We start from the raw sequence: 14,341 nt of genomic DNA on the forward strand, positions 1-14,341 counted from the left end.
TCAGTGCTGTGCTTTAACCCACTGTGCCACCAGGGAGGCAGAAATTTGAAATTATTTACAGGAAAAAAACATACTGCCATTGTTAGATGAGGCACTGAAGAAAATTCAACTTACTTTCCCTAGTTTTGTAGATTAAATATACTATCAACAATTTTGTAGCAAAATAATTGCATTTTTATAAAAATATTTTACAAGGATTGATTAATTTACTATTTATACATAGCTAGATAATGAATGAATGAATATTCTTTTGATTTCAGTTTTGTTGAAACACAATATCACTATATAGGTCAGAAATATTCAACAGGGACAGGAGAGGGAAAAGCATAAAAAAATGGGGGGTGGGGAAGAGCACAAGCAACTATATTTTATAACTATTGATTTCAAAGAAGTGTTTTGATAGGGTGAACTTTCCCCCCTATTTTTCCTTTATTAGAATGTAATGTTTTGGGATGCTGTCTCTAGGGATGCAAAGAAGAGCCAACTGACCAAGTCTAAATTAGTTTTTTTTTTTTTTTAAAGATTTATTCATTTATGCATACAGAACTGGGGTACAGGCCAGAGGCGGTGAGAGGCTTCACCAGAGACAGAGTGGGGAACAGAACAGGCAGATAGACGAAGTACACTGCTGAGGGGAGCAGCGGGCGGGTCAGGAGAGGTCTGCCACACCATGTGGTCACCTCCGGGGCAGGCGGGAATCGAACTCATGCGGAAGCGGCTTTAGATTCTCAATGCTGTGCTTCAACCCGCTGCGCCACCAGGGAGGGCCCAGTTTTTGTTTTTTTTTTTTTTAATGATTATACCCTCTGTAATATTTTGTTGTTTTTCTGTTTCTCTGTTCGGTAACAGAACTTGAATGAAAATATGGAACAACATAATGAAACTTCAACTGACTTCATCCTCTTGGGACTCTTTCCCTGGTTTGGACATCCTTCTCTGCTCATTCTTATAATCCTTCTTTTTTATGCCATTGCCTTTGCTGGAAATTCCATACTAATCCTCCTCATCTGGCTGGATGCCCGCCTCCACACACCCATGTACTTCTTGCTCAGTCAGCTCTCCCTCATAGACCTGGCTTACATCTCCAGCACAGTCCCTAAGACAGTCACCAACTACTTCACAGGAAGGAAAAACATTTCTTATTTTGGCTGTGTCACACAGCTCTTTTTCTTTCTGGCTCTTAGTCTTGCTGAGTGTATCCTGTTGACCCTCATGGCCTATGACCGCTATGTGGCTGTCTGTAACCCCCTGAGATACACAATCCTCATGAGCCCCAGGATCTGCCTGCAGATGGCAGCTGCAGCCTGGGTTGGGGGAGCCCTTGCAGCTCTTGTCCACACCATTTACCCGATGCATTTCCCCATCTGTGGTTCCAGAAAGATAAATCATTACTTTTGTGAGATGCCTGCCATCCTGAGAATGTCTTGTGTGGACATATCTGCCTATGAGATGGTGAAATTTGTGTCAACTATTGTGTTTCTCCTCGTTCCATTTATTCTGATTCTGTCCTCCTACACCCTCATCTTCCTCACTGTCCTCAGGATGAACTCTCGCAAGGGCAGGAACAAAGCCTTGGCCACCTGCTCATCCCACTTGACAGTGGTGAGTCTCTACTTTGGTCAGGCCATGTTCATCTACATGACACCCAATTCTTCTCTAACACCTGAGAAAGACCAGGTAGGAGCTGTGCTTGGCACCATAGTGACCCCTATGCTCAACCCACTCATCTATAGCTTGAGGAACAAAGAAGTGGTGGGAGCTCTGAGGAAGTGTCTAGGAAGATGTTGCACTTGAGAAAATGATCTGTTTCTTCATTCCTCTAAATTTCTAAGTGTGTGCATATGTTATTTTTATATTTTCTTTGTATTATTGTTACTAGGTATATTTTCCTTCTAAATTTACAAGGAATATAAATAGCCGCATGTGAATAAAATAAAGTGGCAAATTAATAATTTCTAGGAAGCTGATAAGAATTATTTTTTCTACTAAATGTCTCCATTTCATTTGCATATATGTATATATATATATATTGAATCTAGTGAAATATCTCACTTTCATATTTTTAATGTTTTTAGTGAGTGTGAGGATCCATCTTAAAATACAGTGCTGAATTTTCTGATAATACAAACTTATACCTCGATGTTATAGGTCACCTTTCAATTTTCTTAGTATTACACATCCAATACTTTTATCATCACAAGAATTCATTCTTAAAATTCTTATTAATTTAATAATCTAATTGCATAGTGTTTCACTTACTAAATATATAAATAAGATTAATTAATAGATGATGAGTATCAATTTTCAAAAAAAAATTAGAATTATAAAGCAAAACTGATTGTTGCTTGCCCTAGTCCTTTTCTTACTTTCTATCACTCACCATTTCCCTGAATGTGTGTACAACAATCCTAGTGTTGCTTGTGTATTATTATAATAATATGTGATGTCATGTGGTTTCATCCTATATTACATGCATTGAGTCGGGCTTAACTTTGTGGATTTATTTTAAAATCTAGTTTAGATGAGTAAACTTACACTTATGATGATTTATAAAAAAAGTTGATGTTACTCAAAAATAACAATTTAGATAGGCATAATAGTCATATTTTTTTTGCAAATTAGGCCTAAAGGATATAATGGAGTCACATCATTTTTCTTTTGCTCTAAAGAGAATCCATTCTTTATTTTACTAAGTAGACTTCAAACGATTAACCATCATCAGATTTCACATATCAATTAACAAAACAAGAAGACTATTAAAGTTGTTGCTGGAAAACCATTCCAAATCATTACACTTTTTTTAAATAGTTATTTATTTATTTATGCATACAGAACATGGGTACAGGCCAGAGGTACAGGGGCAGTGATAGGATTCACCAGAGACAGAGTGGGGAGCAGAACAGGCTGACTAATGAAGTATATTCCTGAGGGGAGCAGCGGGAAGGCCAGAAGAGGTCTGCTGTGCCATGTGGATCACCTCCAGGGTGGGAATCGAACTCATGCTGAATTGACTTTAGCTTCTTAGTGCTATGCTTTAACCCTCTGCACCACCAGGGAGGGCCTAAATCATTACATTTTCACCTGCACACAAGTGTTTGTAGTATATTTATCTATAATCAAAGTGAAATAATCAACATATAAATACATAAATAAGATCAAAATATAAATGGATGAATAGACTGTGCTACATTCATATAATGGAATATTATTCAATTATAGAAGAAATGAGTTACTGATTCATATAAGTAGGTTACATTTTAAAATATATTTTTGCTAATTGAAATAAGTAAGATCCAAATGAGCACATATTTTGCAGCTCCATTTATATGACAGTTATATGAAAGACAATATACCTATGAGATACATCATCAGTGATTTTGAAGGGGTTGGGGAGAATGAAGTGTTAGTTACAAAGAGAACTCACATGACTTTTTTGTGATAATAACAATTATAGACATGATTATGGTTGGCCACCACCTTTAAATTGCTTGCACAATTTGTGAGCAGAGGAAGCTAACAAGGAACAGAAAAAAAGATGAAATAGGACAAGGGCAAGGAGAGGTATCTAAACAGGACAAAAGAGCACACAAGAGAGTATGGTGATGGTTCACTAGTGATTTGGTGATGGGAATTTTATGGGGATAAAACCTGAGGGGGAAAATCAAACATTATACAAAAATGAAGAACAATGTAAAATAAATAAATAAAAATAAAAATAGTAAATAAAATCATCACCATTAAAATATTATTCACACCCCTCCCTGGTGGCGCAGCGGGTTAAAGCACAGCACTGAGAAACTAAAGCCACTTCCTCATGAGTTCGATTCCTGCCTGCCCCGGAGGTGACCACATGGCGTGGCAGACCTCTCCTGACCCGCCCACTGCTCCCCTCAGCAGTGTACTTCGTCGATCTGCCTGTTCTGCTCCCCGCTCTGTCTCTGGTGAATTCTCTCACACTCCACATCTCTAGTCTGTACCCCAGTTATGTATGGATAAATAAATAAATCTTTAAAAAAATATTATTCACACAAAGGCAAAATAATGCAGGTAAAATGTGAGTTGTTATGCCTACTATAGCTAAAGGTGAATATTCAAAGTTCACTATCATTTACTTATTTTTTACATCTTTTTTCTTTAGGTGACTTTTACTTGTTTTTAATAACAGTTATAATTCCATTACATTTTTTTATTCCCTCCACTAATTTCATTTTATTGAAATTGAGGTAATTTTTTAAATTGGTTTTGATTTAGCATTAGATTTCTAGCACCATTCAAAAAAGGCAGAATCAGAATTGGATTTTTAGTAGTGAACTAAATGCTACATATTCTTATAATAATTTTTAATGATGGAAAACTAAAACATATATTGTTATATCGTAGTGCTACATTAGTTAAAAAGTAGAAAAGTAGGTAAGCTGTAAAAATAAAAAAATGTTAGTATTTAAGCAGTTCAATCAAATTGGCAAATCTTTAGCTACACTGGGAAGGGAAAAATGAAAGAGGAGTTAGGGAAGAGATGAAAGGAGAGGCAGGGAAGGAAGAAAGGACTGGAAAATGAAGAGGTGGAGGAGGAAATGGGGAAAGTGGGAGAAGAGGGAAGAGAAAGAGGGACAGAGAGAGGTCCCTTCTGCGCACGCGCGCACACACACACACCAAATAATGCTAGGAACATTGTTTATGGAGTACAATATGTTTGTCCATTAAAAAATGGGAAATACAAGAGACATGAAAACACCATATTGGCTCATATACTTTAAATTATAGTTTTTATTATTATTCAGCCATGGTGAGATCAACTGTCATTTAAAAGTTTTTTTTTTTTTTCTAAAAGGTTCATATATTGATGCATGCAATAGCAGGGGTGTAAGCCAGAGGTGCAGGGTGGGAGGGGGGTCATAAAAGGATTTACCATGGACAGAGTTGGGGGCAGAACAGACAGATTAACAGAAACACACTGCTGAGGTGAGCAGTGTGCGGGACAGGAGCGGTCTGTTAAGCCAGTGGTTCAACTCCCTGGCAGGGGAGCAAACTCGTGCTTCCGTGTCTGCCCTGATAGCTTCATAGTGCTTTGACTTAACCATCAAGGCAGCCCCAAAAAGGTAGTTTTGTATACAAAGATGAAAGAGTATGCTGCACCATGCACAGCAACCTGGTTTATCAGGAGATGGAGGAAGGAAGCATGAGGACAAAATCCTTTATGTTATTTTCTGAGTAGATATTGAAAAGGCAAGGTAAACAGTTTGAAAATTGGCTAATTTGGGTAATTTTAATAATTTCTTGTATATAGTATCATCTAATAACTATAGGGATAGTTTGGACAGATGGAAAATAGCCTGGAACATGAGTGCCTGATAGGAAATGGCTTGGTGTTATGACTTGGTTGACTGCGCATGAGAAGATCATTGATCGGTGGGTTGTTTACAACCTAGGAGTTAGCTAACTCCGAGAGGGGATACAGGGTCAGCAAACCTCCCATGTCAAAGGATCAGAACACATAAAATAAAAACACGTTTTGAGCAAATGTAATGCAAGCAAATTCATGTTATCATTTTCTTTATTAAGGTCCATTACTCTCTGGGAATAATCCTATATCTTTTGGCTTGATCCAATTAAACAACTCTCTCAGTTTTAGTCACCTTCTGGACCATTCTTCCTTTTCTGTATTAACACTTTATTTGCAGTTAAGTAGTTTTCATCTCCATTATGTTTTCTTTTGCTAATAAAATATTGGAGTACAGGCCCTCCCTGGTGGCGCAGTGAGTTAAAGCACAGTACTGAGAAGCTAAAGCCACTTCCGCATGAGTTCGATTCCCACCTGCCCCGGAGGTGACCACACGGCGCGGCAGACCTCTCCTGACCTGCTCACTGCTCCCTCTGCAGTGTACTTCGTCGATCTGCCTGTTCTGCTCCCCACTCTGTCTCTGGTGAAGCCTCTCACTGCCCCTGAGCCTCTGGCCTTTACCCCAGTTCTGTATGTACAAATAAATAAATCTTTAAAAAAATATATCATATAAAAATATTGGAGTACAGATAAGTCTCCATTTATTATTATATCTGCTGTTTTTCAGTCAAGTGAAAGCATTTTTATTATGTAAGTGCGCATACTTCTTTGTGAATTTTCTATTAATTTTATTGACACAATATATTTTGTATTATATAAAAGTCAAAAAGAAAATTTTATTTAGAATAAATGCTTATCTATCTTGGGATATCATGTAAAATTTTATAAAAAAATACTTGTGAAATTCATAGCAATACTATTACAGAGATTTTTATGTATGACATACTAGGATTTAAAGAGTCTCTATAAGGAAAATCCTATGTTCCAGTTTAATATTGTATTTGTTTTTCACTTGAGACTTTTCTTAGTTTGAGATTTCTTTATCATCTGGGGAACTTAGGAACAAGAAAATAATTTTATTTTTGAACTTAACAATTCCTTATTCCTTTACAATTGGTAGTTCATTTTAAATGTTTACCAATACAATGCTTTTCAATTACATTGTATCACAGGAGGCAAGAACCAGGTGGTGTTCTCAATATCCTTCCTTACAGCTTTCATATTTCAATAATCAAATTTATTAATTATAATTATTGTGTTCTGCATTGTAAGCACTAATACTGTGTTCAAACTAGTCATCACTACAACACTTTCAATTACATTATCTTTGTTTTTCTTTTTTTTTAAATAATAGTTTATTTTTCACATACCCACTGTAATTCAGTGGGCTTCCCATCACCAAATCACCTGTGTGCCATTACCATAGTCCAAAGCACCTCCCCCTCCCCCATTTTTTGATCCCATTCCCCACTCCATCCCCTTAAAATGTCTCTGGTATATAGTTGTTCATTGTTATTTTTTTCCTTAGTCCTTTATGCTCTGTCCTCTTTCTCCTGGGATGAAGCCCACTTGGTCATGGTGGATTATTCTTTTAATGCATTGTTGGGTTCTTATGGCTAAGATTTTGTTGAAGATCTTTGCATCAGTTTTCACTAGGGAGTTGGGTCTGAAGTCTTCTTTTTTTGTGTGTTTTTTATGTTAGGATTTGATATACGTGTGACATTGGCTTCTTAGAAAGTATTTGGTAGTTTTCTTCTTTTCTGATTTTTTGATGAGTTTGTGTAGAACAGGCAATAATTCTTTTCTGAAAGTTTGGTAAAATTCATTTGTAAATCCATCTGGTCCTGGGTTTTTATTTTTGGGGAAGGTTTTGATTACTTCTTCAATTTTTTTGCATGTAATTGGTCTTTTACTTGTTATATTTCTTCTTTACCTAGCTTTGTGTGGTTGTAGAATTGTAGGAATTTGCACATTTCTGCTAAATTGTCAAACTTGTTTTCATATAGCTGCTCATAGTAGTCTCTAATTATTCTTTTGACTTTTTCTGGATCTGTTGTGATTACTCCTCTTTCATTTATTATCCTGTTTATTTATGTTTTTTCTTCTTCTTTTTGAGCCTTGTTAGAGGTCTGTCTATCTTATTTATTTTTTTTTTTTTGAAGAACAAACTTTTGGTTTCATTGATATTTTGGACTGTTTTCCTAACTTCCATTTCATTTATTTCTGATTTGACTTTTACTGTTTGCTATCTTCTACTGGTTTTTGGATTGTTTTGTGGTTCTTTTTCCAGTTCTCTAAGGTGGGAAGTTAAGTTGTTTCTTTATTTCTTGTTTCTTTATGTGAGACTGTAATACTATATATTTTCCTCTTAGAACTGCTTTTAATGTTTCCCATAAGTTTTGGAGACTTGTGTCATTGTTGACGTTCTTCTCCAGGTATTTTTTGATTTCTTCTTTGATCTCCTCATTGATCCAGTGATCTTCCAGTACTATATGTTTCAGTCTCCACACAGAAAGTGGGTTTCTGCCTTCTTCAAATGGTTTATTTCTAACTTGATTCCTTCATGGTCAGAGAAAATATTTGGAATCTATTGATATTTATTTTGTGACACCGTACGTGGTCAATCCTAGAGCATGATCCATGGATTTGAGAAAAAATGTGTCATCAGATTTTGGGGGGTCTTTAGACATCTTTAGATGTCTATTAGACTCATGTTGTATAGGTTCTTGTTTAGAATTTAGTGTCTTTGCTGATTTTTTGTCCTGTTGATCTTTCCATTGTGGAGAGTGGCATATGAAGTCTCCCAATATGTATATATTTTCTCTGATATATATGTTTTTATATATGACAGTAGTTCCTGATATATTTTGGGGCTCCTTCATTTGGTATGTATATGTTGATGAATGCTATGTCTTCTTGTTGTATTGTCCCCTCAATCACAATGTAGTGGCCTTCAGTGTCTCCTTTAACATTTTTAGTTTGAAGTCTATTTTATTTGGTATAAGTATAGCTGTTCCTGCCTTCATTTTTGGTCCATTTGCTTGTAGGAATGTTTTCTACCCTTTTCTTTTCTTCTTCTTCTTTTTTTTTAAAGATTATTTATTTATGCATACAGAACTTCGGTACAGGCCAGAGGTGCAGGGGCTGTGAGAGGATTAACCAGAGACAGAGTGATAGATGAAGTACACTGCTGAGGGGAGCAGTGGATGATTCATCTACTTTTGGACATTTGGACTGCATCCATGTTTTTCCAATTGTGAATAAAGCAGCAATAAACATGGGGGTGCAGGTATCTTTTTGAATCAGTGTTTTTTTTTTTTGTCATTTGGGTAGATACCTAGGAGTGGGATTGCTGGGTCATAGGAAAGCTACATGTTAAGCAGTTTGAGGAACCTCCAAACAGTTTTCCATAGTGGATGTGCTAGTTTGCATTCCCACCAGCAGTGCAGGAGAGTTCCTTTTTCTCCACATCCTCGCAAATATTTGTTGTTGCTAGTTGTTTGAAGATGTGCCATTCTCACTGGGGTGAGGGGGTATCTCATTGTGGTTTTAATTTGCATCTCCCTTATTACGAGTGATGTTGAACATTTTTTCATGTTTGTTGGCCTCAGATGGCCATTTCAATGATATTGATTCTTCTGATCCACAATAAGGGGATGTCTTTTCATTTCCTGTGTCTTCTTATATATTGCTAAAATCAGAGTTCTATCATTTTCTTTGTATAGGTCTTTCACCTCTTTCTTAGGCTTATTCCCAAGTATTTGATTTTTTGTTTGTTTGTTTCTACTGTAAAGGGGATGTTTTTTTTTTTTGAGTTCTGTTTCTTCTGATTAGTTGTTTGTATAGAAAGGCTACTCACCTTTGAGTGTCCCGTGTATAGCCTGAAACCTTGCTAAACTGGTTAATAGTTTTGATTAGTTTTTCTATGGAGTTCTTAGGGTTTTCCTTAGAACTTATATTATCATATCATCTACAAATAAAGATAGTTTTACTTCTTCTTTCCTTATTTGGATTCCTTGTATGTCTTTGTACTGTCTTATTGCTCTGGCTAGGACTTCTAATGTTATGTTGAAGTGATGATAGAGGACACCCCTGTCTTATTTCTGATCTGAAAGGAAAAGCTTTCATCTTTGCTATACAACAACTATAAAGAATAAATTGCCTTACCACAACCTTAGGTTTTCTTTTTCTTTTTTTTTCCCCCACTAAAATAGACCTAGCAATGCACAAATCAGTGTGCTTACTACAATCAGGCTGTCCAGTCTACATTCTCAAAAGTTTTAGATCAGTGTTGTTTCCTTTCACATGTGACTGGATGAAGTGTTTTGGACACAACCCTGGTTCATCATTGACATTCAGGTGTCAGTATAGACTTTGTATATGAAATGCTTAATAGCTGTTGAATTAAGTAAAATTTCATATTAAAAAATCATGTATGATGAATGAATTTATGACTTCTGATCTTAGATTTTCATTTACACAATTCCACATATGGATTTAAGGTAGCCAAAAAACCATCTTTCATAAAACTTCATCTAGTTTTATCCAATGTCTTTTGATTTAACATAGTTAATATAGTTATTTGCAAAGTCTTTGTAAGTACAAATCATCCTTGACTGTTGAATCATTCAACTGTTTATTTAACCCCTATGCTGTGCAAGGGATTATAACAGTTAACAGAAAAAACTAAGGAAGCTTATTTTCTATTGCAGGAAAGACTTGTACAAACATGAGATCCTTCTTCATAATAATTATTGTATTTTTCCACCCAAAAGCCAAGTAACATCTAGCTGAAAAATCCTGCTTTGAGCATTGTTCTGAAGAAAAGATTATATACATATAAAAGACAAAATAATATTGCAAGAAGAGAGTGAAGATGTGAACAGACAGATTCTAAAAAATTCAGTGGAAATTTCAGGAAGCAGTAGACACAAAATTAAAAATGACTGTAATTTAGAATGATCAGTGCTAGGATAAAGATATATATTTACCTTTCAGTATAATTAAATTTTTAGCATAATTATTAATTACACATAGAAATTTTCTTGTCTTCACATACTTTCCACTTATTTTAAATCAAAAAGGAATATATGTTCAAGTGCAATTTATTTATACATACTAAAATTTATATTAACTATGCAAATAAGTATATTAATTACAATATGTTCTGTCAATTAGAGTAATTGGAGAAATTGGAAGATGGAAGTATAGAGGCAAATATACCTAATAAAAAGTAACTGCACATTTCCAAGTGAGAAGTGTGGTGATAATTTACCCTTGTATAGAAGCACTAAGATTTCTGAAAAATCTTCTAAAAATCTATCCATGATGTTGGTACTAGAACATGAACAGACACACAGAACAGTGGATTCAATAGAAAACCGAGATATAAACCCACAGGCTTATGGGTAGCTAATCTTTTACAAAGAAGCAAAGAAGATACAATGGAACAAAGAAAGTTTGTTGAGCAAATGGTGCTGGGAAAACTGGGAAGCTAAATGCAAAAATAAATAAATAAATAAATAAATAAATGGAACTTGATCACTACCTCACACCAGGCACAAAAACCAACTCGAAATGGATTAAAGACCTAGACATAAGAACAGAAACCATAACATTCCTGGACATAAAGATGGGTGAAACACTACACGACATATACCTTAATATCATGTTTAAAGATACAGCACCCAACACAACAATAGTGAAGGAAAGCATAAACAGATGGGATTACATCAAGTTAAAGAGTTTCTGTACAGCAAGAGACATTACAAAAGCAAACAGACATCCCCCTGATTGGGAAAAAATTTTCACACACAAAACTAATGATAAAGCTACTTCTCAAGATGGTAGCAGAGTAAAGATGCCTAGATCACTGCGTGCAGGCTCTGACAGTAATTTAGGACTGAAAATGGAATATAGACTTACATACTTACAAAATTAGAACACCTTGGACTCAGTAGAAGGAAGATAACTTAAGGAGATTCAGTGATTGGGGAGTTCCCAATCATCTCTGCTCCCCAACCCTGGGAGGGCTCAGGCACCTGGAAGTTTGGCAGGCTGATGGAGCTGCTTTACCCCTCGCTAAAGCCCTGAGGTGAAGGGAGATGTCTCAGCTCAGTGAGTGGAATCCAGGCTGAGGGAAGACCACAGATTTGATCCAGAGCACTTAGGCACTGGGCAAAGCTGCTGACAGACCAGCTCGACCAGCTGGGGAGCAGGCAAAATGGTGACAGAGTAAAGACACAGAGATGATTACATCCAGGCTTGCACAGGAATATATAAAATGGACTACAGACTTACATGCTACAAGTTTCAACCCAAATGAGAACACCCTGGACTCACTAGAAGGAAGGTAACTGAGAAAGAATCAGCAATTGGGGAGTTCTGATAAGGGAACTCCTATCCGGAAGTGCCACAGAGAGGATAAGCAGAACACCACAACTCCAATCCATCTGGGGAATGCCCAGGCTCTAGCACTGCAGATGGAGGCTTCCTGCTCATTCTGCTCAATGAGTAGAACCGAGCCAGGGGAAAAGACTGTGCAAGTGGGCACATAAAACCTGGGGGGGGGGGAGAGAAAATCTGGTGATCTGGTGAATGGGGCAGCTGCAAGACGTGCAGTCCTTTCACCCACCCCCACAGCATAGGCCTGGAGGCTTGTTCCTGGCATTAGTCACTAAGGTGGGGCCAGCAAGTTCACAAAGGCCCTGAGATAAAACAGGACCATTAACACTCAGCCTTGTGGTAGGAAAAGACTGCTCAGGGAGAGATTGCTCTGAGTGGGCACAAAGAACCCTGGAGGCCAAGAGGGAGGAATCACAGCCTGCAAAACTGGGGTGTGTGCAGAATTAGGACTCAAGGTGTTACTGAACAGCAGTGGCTGGAAGATGTCTGCCTTGCAATGCTCACAGTGCTCAAAAAATAAACAAAACCAGTGATTAGCTCAACCACAGGCCCAGCTGCAACACTTCTAATGCACCCTACCCTCTGGGGCTACATCCAACCGTAAAGTGAAACTAGAACATCAGAAGGCTATAAAGATCAAAGGCACCTTCCAGAGACAAGGACTCAACAAGTTACCATAAGAAGCTGAATACCACAAGAGCCCCTGAGCATCACTGGCAGAGACAACAGACATAATTCCACAAAGTAGGGGCTGGAAAAACAGGAGATATTGAAATAAAACAAGATTCAGAATACCCAATACCCTCCACAACTAAAGTGTCTGGAAGTCCCTCTGCCATCCCAAAAATAACAGCCAGAAAAAATGCCAGTCAATAATAACAACACTGTGTCTCAACAAATAGAATGTATTAGAAAATACACGACAGGGAAAACAAGACAAACAAATGTTCAAGCAAGACAACAGGGGGAAAATTCACCACAAAAAGATCAGTCAGAAAAATGTTAGCCAACAGAATCCAACAATGCATTAAAAGAATAATACACCATGACCAAGTGGGCTTTATCCCAGGAGCACAAGGATGGTTCAACATCAGAAAATCAATTACTGTAATCCATCTATTCAACCGACAGAAGAATAAAAACCACATGATCATATCAATAGATGCAGAGAAGACATTCGACAAAGTTCAACACCCATTTATGTTTAAGGCCCTTGAAATCCTCAGAATAGAAGGAACATACTTTAACATGATAAAAGCCATATATGACAAACCCACAGCCAAAATTATCCTCAATGGAGAAAAGCTGAAAGCCTTCCCCTTGAGAGCAGGAACAAGAGAAGGGTGTCCACTATTGCCACTGCTCTTCAACATAACATTGGGAGTTCTAGCCAAAGCAAGAAGACAGGAAAAAGACATACAAGGAATCCAAATAGGGAAAGAAGAAGTAAAGCTGTCCTTATTTGCAGACGATATGTTAATCTACATGGAAAACCCTAAAAACTCCACAGAGAGACTAATCAAAACCATTCACCAGTTCAGCAAGGTAGTAGGATATAAAAGCAACATACAAAAATCAGAGGCCTTCCTATATACAAACAACCAATTAGAAGAAACAGAAAAAAAACCCCTTTTCAATTTTAACAAAAAGAATCAAATATCTGGAATCAACCCAACAAAAGAGGTAAAAGACCTATACAAAGAAAATTACAAAACACTGTTTAAAGAAATTCAAGAAGACACCATGAAATGGAAAGGCATCCCCTGCTCATGGATCGGGAGAATTAACATCATCAAAATGGCTAAAAAAGCTATATACAGATTTAATGTCTCCCAATAAAAGTCTTAATGACATTCTTCAAAGAAATAGAAAAAATATTGGTGAGATTCATATGGAACAAAAGACCTTGAATAGCCAAAACTCTCATGACTAGGACTTAAGAGAATGGAGGCATTATAATCCCAAACTTCAAGCTATACTACAAAGCCATAATAATCAAAACTGTGTGGTACAGAACAAGAACAGACATACAGACCAGTGGATTAGGATAGAAAACCCAGATATAAATGCACAGGTTTATGGACAGCTTATCTTTGACAAAGGATCAAGAAGATACATTGGAACAAAGAAAGTTTGTTCAACAAATGGTGCTGGAAAATCTGGGAAGTTACATGCAAAAAAAAATGAAACTAGATCACTACCTCTCACCGTACACAAAAATCAACTTGAAGTAGATTAAAGACCTAGACATAAGAATAGAAACCATAAAATACCTGGAAGCAAAGATGGGCCAAACACTATATAACATATATTTCAGTGACATCTTTGAAGATAGAGCACCCAATGCAACGATAGTGAAGTCAAGGCTAAAGAGATGGGAATACATTAAGTTAAAGAACTTCTGTATGCAAAAGAGACATTACAAAAAAAACAAACAGACATTCCACTGATTGGGAAAAATTCTCACACAAAACTAGCAATAAAGGGTTGATCATAAAAATTTATGGAGAACTGATGAAACTCAACAAAAATAAAGTAAACAACCCCATTAAGTGGGGTGCTAAAAAGACACTTCTCCAAAGAGGAAATGCAGAT

At 36.7% G+C, this 14,341-nt stretch overlaps 1 protein-coding gene across 1 annotated transcript; it reads left to right on the plus strand.

The window, feature by feature from the left end:
* The first annotated feature begins 864 nt into the window (after positions 1-864).
* Positions 865-1,794, plus strand: LOC101629272 (olfactory receptor 2T27-like). The gene has a single exon (XM_004695574.1). It carries the CDS (start codon positions 865-867, stop codon positions 1,792-1,794), a length of 930 nt encoding a protein of 309 aa, XP_004695631.1.
* Positions 1,795-14,341: the final 12,547 nt, after the last annotated feature.

The sequence above is a fragment of the Condylura cristata genome, unplaced genomic scaffold (genome assembly GCF_000260355.1).
Source record: "Condylura cristata isolate star-nosed mole 26May11 unplaced genomic scaffold, ConCri1.0 scaffold00071, whole genome shotgun sequence".
In the NCBI taxonomy this organism is placed as follows: Eukaryota; Metazoa; Chordata; class Mammalia; order Eulipotyphla; family Talpidae; genus Condylura; species Condylura cristata.